At 41.4% G+C, this 20,301-nt stretch overlaps 1 protein-coding gene across 1 annotated transcript in view; it reads right to left on the reverse strand.

The window, feature by feature from the left end:
- Positions 1–20,301, reverse strand: part of ANKUB1 (ankyrin repeat and ubiquitin domain containing 1) — a 29,011-nt gene that overhangs the window by 3,593 nt on the left and 5,117 nt on the right. The window contains exons 3-5 of the mRNA XM_006202796.4: positions 14,860–15,076; positions 5,452–5,566; positions 1,076–2,014 (exon numbers count right to left, since the gene is read on the reverse strand). Of these exons, the coding sequence (XP_006202858.2) occupies positions 1,076–2,014; positions 5,452–5,566; positions 14,860–15,076 (1,271 nt within the window). The remainder of the gene's footprint in view (positions 1–1,075; positions 2,015–5,451; positions 5,567–14,859; positions 15,077–20,301) is intronic.

The following is a 20,301-nucleotide window of genomic DNA, read 5'->3' on the forward strand; positions in this document are numbered from 1 at the left end:
TTCTTATGTTTACAACCTGATTTTAAGATGGGTTATATAATTTTCAATTAATTATTTTCTGGTCTTTCCCCACAGTTTTAGATTATCTCTTTTCATACATTCTAGTCATAAATACCTCACTGATTACGAAGATTGAAGTTGTTAAACATTTTCTTTATTCTCAACGTCGTGGTGCTAGAGGCTGAATTTTGCCAGTTTAAATAGCTCAAATTATTCCCACCACTAGGTGGCAACAACCTAACTGAAAAGTAGAGCTGAAAAAAGATAATTCAGAAGGGCAACTAACACAATCTAGCCTTATTCCTTCTTTTCTTCTCATTATATTGAGTAAGGGGGGAAGCCATAAACCTATATTTCCACTGTAATATTGGCACCCAATAATATCTCATAAATAGTGGATAGACCTAAGAACTAACCAGAGTTGTGTTTTCAATCAAATCTGATGACCAATATATAAAAATTTATCTTATGAAATGAATGTGCCTGAAAAGTCTACTTCTGACAAACTTGTTATGTCTTTAAACATTACGATGGATTGCTTTTTAAACTTAAATATTAACATCAGTTCTATTACCCTACCCAGTATGGGTCTCCCACTGCCTGTATATCTTGTCCAATAAGTGAACTGAATTCTTTATGATTCCCTTTGTCATTAAATTGTTCTTTTCTTTCCTTCTGTTTCCATTACCATCCAGGCCTCCATGACATTTTTGATGTCTCTCTCCCAGATTTCAAGTATCCCCCTTCTCCTTTTAATTATAATTAACAATTTCTTTTAGTTAAAAAAGGAAGAAAGAAAAAAGAAAAAAAAAAGCAGCAGCAGTAAGGGACCTTGTTAATTGATGCAACTCTTTTCTCCCTGAAAATTTGAGCAGAGTACTACACGGAATGGCCAATAAAATCAGTTCATTTTGTCCTAGATAGACTGCTAGGATGTGGTCCTTGAAGCTGGGTACTGATGCATTGGAACAACCTGTATTACACTGCTTGACATGGTAGGGCTTTATGGACCATTCTTCCCCTAGACCTGCCCTACTAAAGGTTTGCCCTTGTTTGTTTAAAGAGAAAGCATTACCTGGCCACAGCTAAGCAGTAGATGGCATTCTCCCTTGGAGTCTTCCCACTGTGCTTCGAGAAAGATGCCAAGGAGGATCTGAGTAGACAGCCGGCCCTGGGTGTTGCATGGTAAAAAGATGGGTGTGAGTAGCCCACTCTTGAAACCGGAGGGAGGGGGACTTGGGGGAGATACGTATTTTTTATAAGGTTTTTTTTATTCCTAGCTGTGGCGGTTATTTTCTTCCGATTTTTTTGTTGTTTTTGTATTTCCGAGAATGTATTTGAGTCTACCAGAGGAGGAAACTTAGGTGTTTGTCCTCTTGTGTCCTGCTGTGAAATTGTTAAAAGATTGACAGGTTTCCTGCTCACAGTTTGCTCCCTGAGAGGCGGTAGTTTGCCCACAGTGCCTTCTGAGTCCTTGTTTCCAGCCTTATGCCAGCTTTTGGAGGTCATTTTTGGTTTGGTGAAACCATCCACCATCATCACAGTGTCTCCAACTTTTGCCCCAAAGACCCTTGCTCCACAAAGCTGGCTTTTATTGAGGTTGTGACTCTGAGCTCTGAGCATCCACTGTTTTATTTTAATATAAATCCTCATAGGGACTGAGATTTTCAGAAAGGAAACCGTGGACCACATTTTACTCAGTAAATATAATACACAGTCTTTCTGCTTGTGTTTGAACGCAATAGCCAGGGGAGTTTGCCCCGCTGCATTTTTGCATTCCAGGCACAGAACGCTGCAGTTGACAAAGGCCTTCAGAATCAGCAGTTGGCCCGCTTCTACGGCTGCATGAATGGGGCATTTAGAGACATCTGCGTGCAGAGCTTCGTGGCACCATGCTCGATAGGGGTGCACACCGACCGCCTCGTTGGGCCGCACGCCCTGCTTCAGGGCCCATTCCGTGAGCTCTACGTACCCATAAAAGGCAGCGATGTACAGGGCTACCCTTTTCTGATACCTGAATGAATGAAACAAGCAAGAGCGGGGTGTTTAGAAAGTCAGCAAACAGGCAAATGTAGTTACACTAAATGCCCATGAAACATTCCAGTTAAAATCTTTATTTCCTCCAAACTTTTACCTAAAATGTTTTCAGAAAAGGCACATAGTAATATGCACATAGGTTAAACTGCACAGGGCCTGCTTATTATGCACATTATCCTACTGTGCACACGTAAACACTTCAGACTGGTTTCCTTGGAGTGGTTGTCTTTCTTTCTTTTTCTTTTTTCTTTTTTTTTCTTTTTTGGGGTGTAATTATGTTTGTTTGTTTGTTTAACGTAAGCAGGCACTGTGCCACTGAGCTGTAACGTCCTCCCGGAGAGGTCTTCTTTCTTATGAATATCAAATGCGCAAGAAAAATATCAAGCTTTATATTAACTGGGAAAGTATTGGGAGAAATCCAGCACGTTTTAGAAATCTGAATGCTCTGTATGTTTGTTTGCTTTGTTTTTTCTAACAGTCCTTATTTTCTGGCTTCTCAAAGTCTCCACTGCTATTTTGATCTAAACCACTAGGTTTCCCCCCACCAGCACTACCGCAGTGCCACCGTCTCCTAACTGGTCTCTCACCTCCTCTTATCCCCCGTGGCCATTTCCTCAAACAGCGCTTAGCTATCTTTTTATTGCCTAAGTTGGAGGTTGCCTGTGCTCTGTTCCAAACCCTCCAATAGCTTCTCACTGCAGTTGAAATTCTAACTCCTCACCTTGGGCTACAAGGTCTCTCCTCACTGGACCCTGCCCCACTCCTGCCCCACTTCTGCCCCACTCCTGCCCCAGTTCCCACCGCTCCCCTTCTCTTTTGCTGTCCTGCGGCCATACTGGCCTTCCTACTGTCTCTATCCCTCCAATTCCCCATCAGGCATAGGTTGAATGATTTGTGAAGACTGTTCAGGGAAATAAGATTTAGGGAGTCAAAGCTAGACTGGGTTCTGCCAGATGTTGTTCAGGATCCGCTCAGGCAGGGCTGTCTGACCCCACTGTAGAGACAGAAGCAAGCTAGCCTAGTATCATCCAAATTCTGCTGCGTGTAACTAACTCTCCCATCTCTGATTTCATGCTCACCACGCCATCTTCTCACTTCTATGTGGTTTCTCATGTAATTTCCTTGTGTGAGGAAGATGGTCTGCCCAGACATGCAGGTTTCTAGGACCCTCTGACAGTTAGATTATTCACTCATTAGAGTTATACATCACCACACTGGTATTTTGGCTCACGTATCAATTTCTTTCGAAATTCGTTAGTGCAAACCAGCATCTCTGAATTTGATAAGATTCCTTGATTTGGGGAGAAGAGCCCCTCCTGGGTGGACTAACTGGTCTCATCCTTAATGTCGTGGGAACTAGAGGTACTCTTGCTGCTGAGGCTAGTTGATTCTGCCTCCTAGGTGATCTTCTCACAGTCTGTCCTTCGCCCCACCTCTGCTGCCTTAAGCCTAGTTCAGGCTGCCATTATCTCTGTCTCCCTGTCTCTGTCTGCTTCTGTTCCTCACACTGCCACCAGAGCCAACATTCTAAAATGCAGACCTCATCATGGCCTTTCTCTATCTTGAATGTCTTCCCAACATTTAAAAGATAAAGTCAAATTCCTTCATATCCCTACAGGGCTTGCATAAGCTGGACTCATCTTATCTTTCCAGCCTCTGGCTACTAGCTTCCTCTTCCTCTTCCTCATCTACCATGTAGAGCTTCTCTCAGTTCCTTGAATCCATTTTCTTGTCCCCCAGGGTAAGTTCCACCTTATGTGGCTCCATCTGTTTTGGAACATTTTTATCTTCTCTCTGCCGTTTACCCAAGTACCAACCCTTTAGGTCTCAACCTCAATTCCCTTTCTCAGGATGCTTTTCCCGATCTCCTAAGTCTAGTTAGTTGTCCATACTATACATTCCCATGTCATTTTGGACTATGCCCATGTCATAACACTTTTTACACTGACTGGTAACGGCAACGACACCTGACATTTACATCCTGCTTACCATGTGCCAGGCGGCCCTCTAAGTTCCTTATTTTATTAGGTCATTCAATCTCTAAACTCATTCTATGAGATAGGTACTATTATTATTTCTGTTTTATAGGGATGACTACTTGCTTAGGTTTACACAGCTAAACACTGAGAGTGGGGTTCAACTAGGCAGATGGGCACTGGAGTTTGTCCTCCCAAACATTTTGCACTTCTGCTTCTTCAGGAATTGGTTCCTTGTTTTCTGTTTCCCCACGGGACTATAAGCTTGCTGAAGGCAGGGGCCATGTCTTGTTTATTGCTTGCATAATACATAGTATGTGCTAAATAGATATTTGTTGATTGAATGAAAGAATAAAAGGAGCTTTTCATTCTGATCACTTATATTCTCTGAGCTCTTAGATTTTATTTAAAGGTTAAGTGGAGATGGTTATGTGCATGAGCACTAGAGTTAAAACTGTCAGGATCCAAAACCTATTTGTGCCCTTGCTAGCTGTGTGACATTGGGCTGATATCCTAATATCAGTTTCCTTACTTGTTAAACAAGATAAAGTAGTATCTACCTCATCAAAGTGTTATAAGTATTAGTTAATAGATATAATACAATGTCTGCTACAAAGTACTCAATAAATATGCACTATTAAAAGTAACAATGCAACAGCTATTTCTTTGGATTCAGAGCATGAAAAGAGAGAACTATAACTATCCCCAAATAGAAATTTATTTAAAATAATTGAATATCTTATAAAATTGCAAAAGCTGATTTTCCAGTCTGTCACTTCACAGAGCCCTGGGAGCTCCTGGTTAGTGTGTGGGCTTCGGTAAAGTGTGATTAAATCGCCACAAGGTGGCACTGTTCTAAAATACCACTGAATTAAAAAGGCAATGCCACTTACACAGTTGGGAAACTGCTGACTGCAGAGATACGTTTAAATGTCCACCTGCTTCTCTGAGCCTACCCTCCTCCACTGCCCCAGCCACACAAGTTACACTCCATGTATGGCAAAAGTATGAATGTTTGTATTAAATGCAATTTGCAAAGTTACAGGATAGCATAGGAAGACGCAGCCAATGTTTTCAGCCAATCAGTTAGCAGTAATGGTTTTTAAAATAATTAAATATGAGAATGGCAAGGCACTTATTCTGATGGCTTTTTAAAAAGTGCTATTAAAAGTCTAATATCCAAATCAAACTGAAGTCACCCATTTAGACAGTTAGTGTTTCCTGAGGAAAGTCTACCTGAATTACAATCCATCACCAAAAGCTGTCTGCCGTGGTGGCATCCCTGCTGTCTTACTGCAGCAAATATCTCAATAGCAATGTCTAAGGGGAACTTCTGTGGAACAGCACCCCAGCTGTAGCATGAACTGCAAATTCAAGCTCCTTGGAAAGTTTAGTAAAAATTACTTTAATTCATTTAGCATTTGCTTTATCTCCATACTTGAGTACTGGTCCTTCGTTTGGTAAGTAGCGTTGGACTTTTAGTTTTTGTCCAAGGAGACAACCCATCAGAAATTCCTTCCATCCATCCCAGACGTCCAAGCGAAGTGTCATGCCTGTGGGTAACGAGAGGTGGTTATGGTTCCAATCCATCACTGTGGTTTGACAATCATAAAACTGCTAATGATAGCTTTCTCCAAACAGAGGCTTGAGCCAGATGCCAAATGAAAAGTAACCTTGGAATAAAGAGGCAGGGATGCTATCTTTAGCTTAGGCCCGTATTGACATGGAAAAGCCTTTTAGCCTCTGTGCATTTTCGTTTTCTTGTCCGCACCATGAAGGCATGCAAAGCTGAACTTTTTTCTGTAGCTATCTTAAAACAGTCCTATGGCCAGGGTGATCTAAACGTCGCCATGAAAACAAAGGCTGTGATGTTGGAAGAGGAAACTAAAGAAACTGAGGCAGGACACACAGGCTTCCTGGGCCTTTAGCTTACGAATGGGCTGTGGGGGGAGTTGAATGATCCTTTTGCTCGGTCCTTTGCAAAATAGGATCCATTCTGTGTTACAAACATAAAAGTGATATGTTCATCGCTGCTGAAGGATTTACCACTTGTGCCTCAAAAGTCTAGACTCTCCTGGTTCTGTGACTGCATTCCCTTTGTCCTTCAGGCTGGTGTTTTCCCGGCATCTTTCCTCAGCCTTCTGCTCTTCTCCCCTACACGGTCCCTCAGGATGAAACCCGGTCTCCTCCCCATGTGCTCCTCCCTGACCTCTCTCATGTCTAGCCCGCCTCTCTCTCTCTCTTCCAGCCACTCTGACCATTCACCTGTCCTTCAGGCACACCAAATCCACTCCCATTTGAGGCCCTTTATCATTTGTTTTGCTTCAAAGGGTCTTTATCCAGATTTCCTCAGGGCAGGGTCCTTCTTCCTCAGCTTTCACTTCACACGTTGTGTCCTCACAGAGGACACTCTCGGCCGCCATAGCTAAAGCCACCTCTGCCACCACTCCCTTCTCCCCTCCAAGACTCTTGACGCCGTGGCCTTATTCTTTTTCATAGCCTCTCATCAGTACTTGAAATTGTTTTACTTGTTCGGAGATTTTTTTCATGACCTATTAAAAGGGAAGCACCTTCAGGTCTCACCACCCCGCCTGGCACATGCTTGTTGCCTGACTAACAGGCAACCTGGCTTCATTGGTCCCCCGTGTACCACTCACTCCCAAGTCCAAACCCCAGCCCAGGCCTCTGCTCCAGCTCCAGGTTCCCCCGATGGGGAAATCGCCATCCAAGCGACGCTACTAGGACCCCACTGCCTTGAAAGACAGCTCGTCATCTTTCATCCCCAACCCGCTTTTCCTCCTGCATTCTGTGTCTTAGTTTGTGACCCCACCACGTTCCTTGCTACCGAAGTTAGAAACCTGGGGGTTGCTTCTCCAGTCCTTCCTTTTTCTCATGCCCCCTACAGCTATACAAATGCTAAGTCCTGGCGAGTTTATTTCATTAATGTTGAAGAACTCAGTTACTCTGTTTCCTCACCTTTGCATCAACCACCCTGCCCTATTTCAGGCCTAAACAATCTTTCATTTAAATCTACTTTGAGAAGCTTCCGGCAGCCTGCCCAACCCCGCCCCGTCATCTTTATTCAGGTCTCTGCTCAAATGTCATCTCCTCTTCTGGCTAACTGTCTACAATAGCCCCTCCCCACCTTCCCACATCACTCTCTATTCCCTCATCCTGCTTTCTTTTACTTCAGAGCTTTTAGTTCTATTTAAAACTTGGTATTTTTCTTCTTACCTATTGAAGTTTGCCTTCCCCACTGAAATGCAAGCTTCAAGAGAGTATGAACCTTGCCACTATCGCTCACAGTGCTTACATTCCCCGATGGTGCCTGGCTCATGATGAGTGCTCGGTAAATACTTGCTGAATGAAGTTCCACCCTAATCCTCAAACCTGTTCTGGCCATGTGTTGCCCTCCTAACCCTTAGCAGCCCAGCAGGTCGGCCTGCCCTTCTGTGTGTACCCCATGTTGTTTTCTGGCCTTGGATTTCTGCTTTTGCCATCCCTTCTGACTCCTTCCACACACCCTCCTACCAGTGCAACCCTGATGCATCACAACCCTGATGCCACCCTGGCATCACCCTCTCCAGGAAGCCCTCCTTGACTACACCAGCTTCTCAACTCTCCAAATAGGTTAAAGGAATGCTCAACTGGTTGCCATACTATACTTTGAAACTCTATTACTGAATATACACAACTTGTGGTATGCATGCAACATTGGTTTGCCATGACTCAGCCTTATTTCATGACACTTTTCATTTCCCCCTCTACTGATAACCAATTTTGTTTCTCTACATTTCTCAATTTTGAATTCATAAAACTAATGCTTGATAATAATAATAATAATGGAGTGTGAATAGCTAATATTCCTTGGGTACTTATTATATGCTCTGCATTGTTCTAAGTAATTTACCTGAATAAGCTAATTTAAAATTCACAACAACCCTAAGTGATGGGTTGTATTTTTTTTCTCCATTTGACAGCTTAGGAAACTGAGGCACTGTAAAGATGAAGTAACTTGCCCAGGTTTTACATAACCAGTAAGCAGTGGAGCTAAAAGTTAGAGCTGGGCAATCTGGCTCCTGTGCCCATGTTCCTGTCCTCTATGTTTTACTTGTCTCCAAACAGCAATCTAACCAGCTCAGCTCTGAGAGCTGATGTCACTGAGCAGCCTACGGATTGGCTGCCTTTGAATCAATATGCTGGTCCTAGAAGTCACATGCCAAAGTTGTGATAGGATAGTGGTGACATGGCCTATCCACACATATCCCCAGGCTCAGACAGGTCATAATAAATACTTGCAGGTGAGAAGAAGAGAAGGAAGAAATGAAGGAAGGAGGGAGGAAGAAGGAAGAGTGGGAGGGAGGAGGGATATTAAAACAGCAGTAATCTTAGAGTCACAGGTTGCTGAAGATAAAAAGATCCTAAAGGACCCGCCCACTCTGTTTTCCCCTTTTATAGATTAGGAGACTGAGCTCAAAGATATGAGAAGTTGCCTGAAGGTACTTAGCAAGCTGAGAGTAGAATTTGTCCTGGAATTTGTGTCTCTAGGACTCTTTCTTTTCTTCTTTTTAAAGTTTTATTTCCTTTTTTTAAAAAAATTATTGAAGTGTAGTTGATTTACAATGTTAGTTTCAGGTGTACAGCAAAGTGATTCAGTTACACATATACAGACATATATATTTTTTCTTTTCAGATTCTTTTCCATTATATGTTATTACAAGAAACTGAATATAGTTCCCTGTGCTATACAGTAGGTTCTTTCCTTTTTTTTTTTTTAATGGAAGTAGTGGGGATTGAACCCAGGGCCTCTTGCATGCTAAGCATGAGCTCTCCCACTGAGCTATTTGACAGCTACTCATCAACCCCACCACACACACTAGAACTTTTTCTAATGCTTAGAAAGCCTCCTTCTTTCAGTTGCCTCTCTTTCTTTTCTCTCTGCTTCCCTGCTCTCTCCCTTCTTTCCTCCACTCCACAGGTAAACACACACCCAAGTGTATGTTCTCTCTGCTGACCCCTCCCTTCCTGGACATCTGTCCTACCTCACCACCTGTGATCTTGAAGTGGGGCTCTTCTTTGATTACTGTTGACTCTGGTTTTTGATTTCTTGACCTTGGCTCACTGTCCTTTGTGGGTAGATCCCTATTTAATGTGCTCGTTTACTCCAGAGCCTGATCTGCATTATTGCCCTCATGCCCTTAACCTACCTCAGTGCTCACAAGTCTGGCCTCAACTAGGAAAATTCACTCTTTTTGCTGGAGAATTATGGAATTATTCTGTAGTGGTTCTGCAAATACACTCTGGAAATGCCTTGATAAACATTTTCCAAAATATGAATCATCTTTGGCATGATAGATTTCTCTATAGTTCTCTATAGAAGAGTTTATAGAGAATAGCTTCTCTAAAGCTTCTTGCCATATTTAAAGTTGCTTATAAAATGCTTGATTCCTACAAATGGCACTGAAACAGAAGACTTTAAGTACTGTTCCAAGTACATTTATTTCGTCTCCTGACTTAAATGACTTGCTATGTTTTTAGTTTATTATGAAAATCACTCAGAGATGAACATTGGACAGTTTTAGCCTGGCACTGTACCCCAGCATCCTTGATCTTCCACATTTGAGGCCACACAGCCCCCATTTGAATGATCAAACCAACCTCAGGCCCATGGTACAATCTTAATTTCAGTAGGAGGGAATTTGTTAAGATTCCAGGCGAGTAGCTCAGAAGTTTGGTGGATAACTGTTAGACATCCTCATTCTAGTAAGTTGCCCTATTCCTCCTGACCAAGCCCTGACCTTGTTCCTCAGAGCATACGTCCTAGTATCCTATTCTACCTTTTGGGTTTTGGAACTGAGGTCCCATCTCTATTCTCTGAGCTTGGAACTCAGAGACTTCCTACTCTGAACCTCAATCTCTGGGGTTAGATTTCTGTTGCATGTTGACAGAGGCTTCAGTGTCAGCAACCAGCTTGTCTCATTTCCCACCTCCCATGTCATTCATTCATTGATTCATTCACTACCTTGATGCTATGGTTCCCCTACCAGGCCCCTGCTGGATATCCCTGTGGCTCCTCACCCTCTGCCTTCCTCGTTCTTACCAATTGCTGTCTGCAGACTGACCTGCAGGCCTGTCCAGGAACCCCACCAGTAGGACTTATTTGAGGCTAACCTCCTTCTGCTAGATGTCTATAGGTGGGGTCTTCCTGGCCCATCTCTTTTTCCCTAGGTGATTGCTTAGTCTCAGGGTCTCAGCTCTGTCCTCAGGGTCCCTAGATCAACCTGTCCACCACTAATGAGCTCTGAAAACTATAAAAAAAAATATGACATGATTTAAAGTCTCATCAGCAGTCGGGCACCTCCATCAAGCCCTGTATTTTATGTGAGCAAATGCAACAGATGTTACAACTATCAATTTCAGTTCCTTGCAATGAAGCAGTCCTAGTTTCTCAAAGATTAAAAGTAACAATGGATGGTTTTTCTCTTACTGCTCAACTTTTGAATAGCCAAAGAATTTCTAAGTAAGTTAACCAGCGCCATTTATTGGATAATCCTTCCATCCCAACTGATTTGTAATCCCTCCTTTGTCACTTGCTAAATTCCTTCGTAAGCTCAAGAATTCTGTTGGAAAATAGAAGTCTGTTTTTAAAATGCTATGTTGGCCCAGAAAATAGAACTAAAATCTATAACTGAAATGAAAGTAAAACTAATGAGACTTAGGCTTCAGGGCCTCTCACTACATGAACTTTGCAATTCTATATTCTTAATTTTTTGAAGAGGACTTCCCCCAAATTGCATATATTTACAAAACCTGGATTCACCCACTCTCTACTTACAAACCCATCTACCATGCCCAAGCGCTGAAGGAAAGCAGGTGCCTGTAAAAGTGCCTGTTCTATGGAATTGTCTTCAAGCTCTCCCCACATGGTCCCTGTATCCCAAGTTTTGGGATTCCTCATACGTACTCTGGGGTCAACACCTGCCTATCTGATTTGGGATTTTTCTTCCTGAATGTGGAAACCTTTCCTCTGGTTTGAGTTTCCCCTAACGGGAATCAAAACAAAGCATTGATCAGAACTTAAAGAGCACCAATGAAAATAGGTATCAGTAAAGGCACGCTGGATTGGCAGTATAAACTGTTGGAAAGAACCCAAATCCTGAGTGTGGAATTACTATTTATTACCAGTATGACCTTGAGCAGGTCACTTAACTTCTCTGAGACTCAGTTTTCTTATCTATAAAAGAAATTAAAATGGCACAGTGAGTCTCTGAGGGACCCAAGGGCTGGTGGAGGGACTCTGGAGCCCGCCCAGATTTCAGGGGCTGAGCTGACAAGACCCTGCTTCTGGAAGAATCTCTCAGGTGTGATGTGCTCAGTCTGGCCATGAATACATGCCGTGAGGCATTCTCAGTGAAAAGTACCAATGGCATCATTCTGTAAAGGAAAGGCTTTCATTCTTCACTCATTTGTTCCAGTACACTTTGTTCCAGAAAGGCCTGATGTCAGTTTATACTCATATATAAAATATAGACAGAATAACAGGCAGACAAGCACATAGATAAGCAAGAGGAAAGCAAAAGCCAGGGTGGAGATTTAAGAACTAAAAATGGGAGTAAAATGAACATCTATCCCACATAGGTTGATGCAAGAAAAGGGGTGTGTGTTGTGTTGTGTGTGTATATTGGACCTATGTGATGTGTCACTAAACCCCAAGTCACAAAATTACAAAATCCCAAACATTAGTGGATGTTTAGCTTTGATAAATTCATGGTAAGTTAATTATTAAATATTCTACCACCCAAAAGCCCTTCATCCCCTTATTACTTATCTTCGTCTTAATCCCTACAGTCTTTCTATTTAACATCCATTTTATTAAAACTGCTCTCTCTGGGCTCACCAATGACCTTTAAGCCAAATTAAAAGGTTTTTCTAAGAAACTGTCTTTGGCCTTCTACCAGCATCCTGCAAACAGTCTTTTCTTCATCTGTGACAATACAAAGTCCCAATTCTCCTCCAGACTCTGATGGCGTTTCGTGTCTCGTTTTCTGACTCCTCTTCTCTACTTACGCTGACTTCAGCACATACTGAGCACGGGCCCTTGGCCCTTGACACGTTCCTCTCTGTATTTACTTTCTAAGGAAAACACCTCTCATAGGGCTCTACCCCCAACTCCATGGGCAGGACGCCTACAGCAATATCTGCGAACTCCACCCATCATTCAAGCCCTAGCTCCGTATTTGTCAGGAGAAGAATTAGAAGACCTCAGTCGTACTTCCAGCTTTGCCATTAACTAGCTGAGTAATTTTCAGAGAAAAAAGTATTCTCTGAGTTTCTTTATAGCTAAAGTTTAGGACCCAAAGCTTAAGCTCCCTTTCCCAATTTCACCGGCGCTGTCCTAGTGTCAGAGCCTTGGTGTTCCCCTCTTCTTAGATGCAGTCCAGCACAACATTCTGTCTCTTCCTCATGAGTTTCTCAGACTTGTCTCTTCATTGCTAGGGGAATTAGTTAATGCTGGGATTATCAAAAGCTCCAGTTAACATATCACCCTGCTTCCAGTCTCTCCCCCTCCTTTCTGTATTTCATGCTGCATGCCACCAGATTAAAGTTCTGTTGAAACACCACTGTCCCAGAATGTACCTGCCCTGGTTGTGAACACACTAAGCCCATGCCCTGTTGCCTCACTCCTAAGACCTTCCTCCACCTGACCTCAGCTGTGATTCCCATTGGTTCTAGCAAAGACCTGCCACTCTTTGGAACTGCCTCCTGCTTCTTGTCTTCAAGATCAAGCCCAAGTTCATGAACCTGTGGTTTATGCTTTTCTCCTGGCCCCGAAGCCTGGAATGTCTTCCCTTCCTCCTCTCAGATAATCCATATTTCTCTCATCTTTGTGTGCTCAGGCCCAACACTCTCTTGAATACCTTCCCTTGAGCCCTTCAGCCTACACTGAGCTGGCTTAGTGGATTATAACTGAGTAAATATGCATGTCCCATTTTTACCAGTTTACTATAAATGTCCAGAGTGTAGAAGCAGTCTTGTATGTTACTGTAGAAGCTAGTATGTGCAGTGACTATTTGAGCCACTTAAATCTTTGATTTTCAATCTGAACTTGACTGCTTCTCCAAAACCTTCTGATTTCCCACTGACTTTGGAAAGGGGTCAAGGTTCAACTCCCAACAGCATCAGGGATGACTTGTTGACTGGCAAGAGGTGAAGCTGGAAGAGAGGCTGATCAGAGACTCCTTTATTCTGTAGTTTAAAAAGGTGAGCTGGCTACTTATAGACTGTGAGGGATGCTTTAGGCAAAGGTGTGAAGTAGGCCAAAGGCTCTTCCTCCTTTTCCTCTGAGGCCCCTCTTTCCTTGCCCCCCTTCCCATTCCCTGTGTCCTCATGGTGGCCAAAGCCGTCTACCTTGGTCATGCTCAAGCCTCTAACTTGACATTGAAAACCCTCCTTCCAAGAGGATCATTTTAAGGGTGTTATTAACCCTTGACACACCTTGAGCAAGTCATATAACCATTCAGAATCTTTCTGCTTTCTTTGAATCTGTAAAAATCTGGGGTGGGGCCAGGCCATTTCTACTTCTCTTTGAGCTCTAAAATGTCACATCATGATCTGAGTGGCATAGGCCTGAAGAACAGTCACCCAAAGGAGTTTTCTCATTTATCCTTTCGTATCTCCTTAAATAACTAGATTACATAAGTTATTTGGGGACAATGCCACTTGTGTGCCCTTGCTCAAATCAACTGCCACCATGTTCTGGGCAAGGCTGATCGCCCAGCAAGCACGCAGAGCAGACACATGCTTTACAGGAAGGTGCTCTGAGGACAAATCCTAGAATGTTGCTTCCTCTGATCAAAAACAGGGTGATAACTGATGTCAAAGTTTTGAGAGCCTCAATTAAAAATAACATGAAAGAATAAGCAAATATAATAAGAGGTAACAATAAATGCAAATTTAGCAGTTATAAAAAGTAAAACTGCTTAACTCAACAATGTCTACAAGGCCCTATTATAAGTTGGGAAAATTCAAATTCCACCCAGTCAATGTTACAGCATAATGTTACCTAAAGATGTGCTAATTGTCAGCAGAGATTTATTCACCTGAAGCAAGAATCTCTAGGGGCAGGGTGTAGCTCAGTGGCAGAGCACTTGCTTAGCATGCACAAGGTCCTGGGTTCAATCCCCAGTGCCTCCAAAAAAAAAAAAAAAAAGAATATAAGGTTTGAACCATTTTCCAATATGATTAAAATAAATCTGAAAGTCCTTTCAGTTTGGCTTAATGATGTATGGTGACAGCAGACATGACCGGGAAGTACAGTACTTAAAGACAGGTTGTAATCTCTATCAGGGATGAATGCCAGCTCACGGAGGCACCTATTTGGCCTACTCAGTATTGGCTTCACACTGTTCAGAAGAGTGCTGAATATAACTGACGCTATTTTAAAATAAGATCATGTAAAGCAAGGTTCAGAACAGTATGTATCATATGCTACCACTTGCATTAAAAAGCGGAAAAGGAATATGCACTTGAACTTGCTTCTACCATATGCTTGAAATATATTTTGAAAGAGGAAAATATAAACAGGTCTGAGTCTTGGTCTTCTATCCTGAGGATATTAACAAGCCCTTCTGCTTTGAGCAAAGAGAATAAGATACAGCAGGGCTATGAGACCATTCTTATTTCTTAGTTCACAGACCCAGACACTAGAGACGGGTGTCGATAATTTATATCCATACTGTGCCTACAGAGGTTTTAGTTTGGAAACAACTCCTCCTTTTGTTGTGAGTCTGATATCAAAGGCCCTGAGTGCTGAGTGGCAGCTGCTATCACGTGTGGTGGGCCGTACCGATGTCTATCTGGTAGTCCCTGAGTGTGTTGCAGTCATACATCTCCAGTCCCTCCGGCGTCCGGAGACAGAAGACACTCAGGGGGAAGCCACATTTCAGAGCCACTAGTGTTCTCAGATCAGACACTTTTTTACCAAGAAGGGAAATGCTCTCCATTATCCGCATTGTCTCTTGGGTCACAGCATTGAACACATAGAGAGTGGGCTTCTCTTCTTCCTAAGGGGAGAGAAAAGGAGGGAACTCAGAAATAAGCACTGTCTGGAGATTGGTACAGGGGGCAGACATCTTGGAGGGTGGCCCTGAGTGCCTCTAGCTCCCACGACATGGGTGCTAAGGATGAAAGAAAGCAAGGGCCAGTTACGTTTCCTGACTTCTGGTCTGATTCCTGCTCTTCTGTCCTGGATATTTATGAGTCCTCTTGGTTTGAGAAAAGTAAAGGAGACTTGGCAGAGCTTTGAGTCCCTTCTTCCTTCTTAGTTTACGGACCTAGATACACAAGCAGAGTGGTGATTGTTTCTATCCACACTGCGCTTTCCGAGGTATTTGTTTAGAAACGACTCCTCCAGTGTGCTACACTTTGACTTGGAAACACTGTGGATTCTAAACGTTCAGCCAACTTAAAAAAATATTTTCTGTGAGGTTATCTCCAGGGAATGGAACTGAGCTCAGGGTGGGAGGGGAGTTTTGCATATCATTTTGTGCTCTTCCTTGTCTGTATGATTTGACTTTTTTTTTTTTAAATAACCACATGCACTTTTACTGTTTAAAAAGGGAAGTCCTAAATACAAGTGAAAAAAGTTTCTTTTGTTCCTTTTATTTTGGAATCTAACTAGGAAAGCAAGTGGAACTGAGATGTCTGAAATAGAGTTAAGAGGGAAAGTTTGGGAAAATATTAATCCTTCTGTTCATAATAGCTAAATCAATCAAGTCAAAACTAAAAATGCAGCAAATGGGGAGAATGGGAAGGGGGTGAGGAGGAAAAGGTTATTAAAATTTTCACTTTTCTAACAACAACAAAAAAATGAAACTGGCCTTACTTCCTGTTTAGCAGATTCAGGACAATCATGTCTTTCTTCAGTGAGCCATTTGCTTGGCAGATATGAGCATACAGAGCTGCCACTGAGGGCTCACGGTAATGTGGTAGTCTTGAGGGACCTTGAGGAAGACTGCGAAGTGGCCCCTGGGCAAACAGGTTCCTCAAGGGACCTCCAGCCAGCCACTGCTCTCTTGCCATCCCTCCGCCCCCCTCCCCCTTTCTCCCATCAAATTCATCTCGGGTTTCTGCAGGGGCCCTTCCCTGCTTCAGGTTGATAATGCATTAAATTCTCCCCTCCCCCGCCCCGCCTTCCAGATAACCCATTGCCATACTGTAATCAACATGCAGATCTCTTTGAAAGAGCCTTTAATGACCAGTGTTATTGATCAATGTTTAGGCTGCAGTGCTTTGATCTAGGGTCCATTTCAGTAACTCAAATCACTGGGAGCAGGTTCTGGCTCACTTCCGCTGAGCTTAAAGCCATCAGAAAGCTGAGCTGTTCACTGAATCTAAAGTGCTTAGGACAATTTTTCTCAGCAGCTTCTCATAAACCCGCTCGATAAAAATTGAAAGGACATAAGATTCATTCTTTCCCGTTCTCCATGCTCATGTTTTCCTATGGCTCTATTAAGGCAAGTATCTGCTCAGTGTAATCCGTATGATATTTGTGGACAAAAAGAAATTCCTATGAAAAATGAATAAAAGGATTGTGAGGAAAAGAGAAAAATTATATTTATTACTCTGATTTCCCTAAAGTTAGTCCTTGGTATGGGTTCAAATTTATATTTAGAATCAAATGCATAATGTGCAAAGCAGCAAAGACCTAAGTCACTCCTAACAGCTAACTAACTGATGTTAGAGAAATAAGTTTAAAAGGTGCTTCTCAGAATATGAATAAACATTTGTCTCCATTCGGAGACAAATGTTTATTCATATTCTGTGTTATTTTTCCCTTTACAAACTAACCAAGACACTATGGTCGGAGGTACAAACAAAATGTCTTACTTTTCAATTAAAAAAAGTATAGATCAATTTCATGGGAATAATTCCACTTTTGCCTTTGAAAACAAATACAAACTTGCTATAAATACATACATGTACGTTAACAATAAAATAGGAAAATTTAAGGAGAAACAGAAGAGAAGGTAATGCAAGTTTTGAACACTGCTATACTTTTTTCACTTTTTTCAAGTTCTGGTTTTTTTTTTAATAATTTGCTATTTTGGAGTTGCAGCATCAAATAAGCAAAAACTTGACCCAACTATTATTCCCGAGTAGACCAAAAGGAGAAATTATGTTTGTTTTTGTTGAAGTGAATGACTTAAAGTTGAGATGTTTTCATCAATATCTTAACCTCATAAACTTCTCTTTTTGTATGTTAGTTATCCTGGAGATGTTATACTTGGAGTCTAGGGCACTGAATTGAAACACCTTTCATCACCAAATTCTTTATCTACTATTCTTTACAGCTTATCTTTAAAAAATAAATAGCCATTCTATATAGAAACATGTTTTTGTTTGTAAGTTTATAAATTACACATTTTTAAGAAACAAGCTTATATATGTTTTTGTGTTTAAAATCTAAATTCGCATATTATGTATCTCCTAGAAGTCAAGTTTATATATTAATAGTGCCTTTTGAAAGCTGAAATGTATATTATTTTGAATCAATTTTAGACCTACTCGTATAGTTCAAACTTCTCCAATTTGTCTAATAGACATCTACCTAATGTACCACAAATCACACAATCTCCCACCATAAAACAACATTCCAAGGATGCCAGAAAGGATTATAAGTTGTAACTGCAGCCCTGGGTTGGCAGAAGTATGCTGATAGGAGGCAAAGAAACCAGGAGTGTTAAAGAGATTGAGTCCCGCTCACCCTGTAGAAAACACAGCTTGCCAGGTGGTTGTTTCTCAGTCTCCTTTGCTGGATGACCCAGATGTGTGACGTGGGTGCTCCTAATCAAGCCTCCCCATCTGCCTCCACCTTGAATTGGAGCCAGGAAGGAAGAGAAGCAGCAGACGCAGGGACTCTTCCCTGGCAGTGGCAGATCTGAAGCACTCCTGGCCCAGCAGCAGGGCTAGCGGCTGCGTCCAGTGCCTCCTTTGAGGGCTCCGGGGCAGCTGCAGTGGTGGCCTTCCTGGACTAGTTGTGGATCATGATTTAGAAATTATTTCTGGCTGCATAATCTCTCAGCCTGATTATCTAATCTTCCCATGAAGACTGTGAACTACAAAAAGCCTTGCTGGATATTCATTTTCTTCTTTAATTGTCCAGGGTGCTTTTCTGCTGCTTGCAACCAAAGGACCCTGATGCTAGATAAGGAAAAGTGCTAGGACAGGGTCGCCTTGCCTCAAAGGTAGAGGGGCAGGAGAGATGCCACAGTAAGGGAACCGAACCCTGAAATGCATCTCAATACCTTGCTGTGACGTTTCTGATGACAATCATATAACTTCTTGTCAATTTTCATGTGGTACCCCTCAAGGCTTTATTAACTCATTTTTTCAACACATGTCCATGGAGAGCCTATGTGCCAAGTACTATTTTAGGCACTGGATGACAACAACGAACAAAGTTCAAGCAATAGTTTCCACAATTATACAGATTAGAATGAAGGAGGTAAATGTGGTAGCACCTTTGCCTGCTGGACAGTGATCCAGGCTTTACAATGCTTCATGCCATGGTCTACAGGAGCATGGCCACAGCATCAGCAGTGAGTGGGCAAGACTCACACCTGTGTTAATAGAACTTGGAGATACATGCCATAGAAAGTATTTCCTATGGTTTCTACAGGAGTTTTTTTCCAAAGAAGGAAAAATTAAAGCAGTGTTCTTTCCTCACTGTTCTTATGTCATTCCCCTCATTCACTTTTCCAAATATGTCTACATTACTTTTAAAGAAGAAGGTGTAATTAGCAGGGAAACTGGAAAGCCTATTGACTATTTAAAATAGAACACCTCTTAACTTATCTAATGTCTTTCCCTCTTTCTACACAAGCAAAATCTTGTAACCCACACAAAAATATAAACACATTAAAGAAACCAAACATTTGGGATTTATTTCATGACATATAGTATCCACTTGCATCTTTTTAAAGAGAAAAAGTGCTTATTTGCCAAGTTTTTGGTTCACATCATGCTATTTCTAAGTTGGATCAAATAAATTAAGAGACTCTAACTTTACTAGTTTCTCAGAATGTGGAACTAATTGCATGGATAACATAGTTAGATAGGCAAGGTACTACTTAAGTTTGTATACATCTGATTATATAGTAGAGCAATAGCATGACTTAGGAGGCAGCCTTCAGTTACCTAAGATAGATCAAACAGTATAGAGCTGGTATGACTTCATTCTTTGAAGCATGGGATATTTTCATAAGGTACTTTTGTTGTTATAAGCCCAGATGGGACTGTTATCATATATGCACAGTAAATAGTGTAGACTTTTGAAATAGGCCTGTTTTATCATCTAATCTAAACAGGAAGTAAGATAGGATGGAAACCAATATTATGGCTTTTGCAGGTAATTCTCTTCCTTCAGATTCAAGATATTGTTTTCCTGCCCAAAACTAGTGATAAGAAATTCTTTAAATATGATTCTACCAGAGAAGGTGAAAATTCAGATCAGTAAGAGTTCCATGGAATTTGAGTTTTTAATTAAACTCTAGGTGTTGGCCAGTCCTGTGACTCGTAATTATATTCTGCCAAGGCTCTCTTGAATAGTCTTTTACCTTTACATTCTATTCTTATCTTTAGCAGTTTAGAACTCCAGGGAAAGATTAGAGTTCAGTGCAAAGGCAGCTTGCATCACTGTAACAGATGATGCTTAATTGATGGGATTTATCAAATATTTTTATAAGTAGAACTATGAACATAGATTGCCTCTGTGGAGGGAAACTGGGGGCCAGAGTTAGGAGAGAGGCTTTTTATGTAAATCCTTCTGTATCATTTGAATTGAGCACCATGTGAATGTACTACCTAGTTAAAAAATTTAAATTTTAAATAATAAAAATTAAGTCAGTGCTTAGTTAAGTAGAAGTATTCTATTCATACTCTTAACACACTTTATCTACATCCCTGAATAGCTATGGTTCAATTAGATTCTTTCAGCCAGTTCAAATATTAGTATTGATCTTACACCTCTCTCTCCAAGTAAGCAAACAACAAAAAAGTCTTGAACATCATTATTAGCATTGAAGAATTCCAGGAAATTTTAGAGGATTTAGTCTGTATACTAACAAAAACACATCATACACACACACACACACACACACACTTTTAAATGTATATACAAGTGTGTGTGTATATATATATATATATATATATATATATATATATATATATACACACACTTAAATATATATATAAATATATGTAATATTACTTAAATATATTTAAAATT

This window comes from Vicugna pacos, chromosome 1 (assembly GCF_048564905.1).
Source record: "Vicugna pacos chromosome 1, VicPac4, whole genome shotgun sequence".
NCBI lineage: Eukaryota > Metazoa > Chordata > Mammalia > Artiodactyla > Camelidae > Vicugna > Vicugna pacos.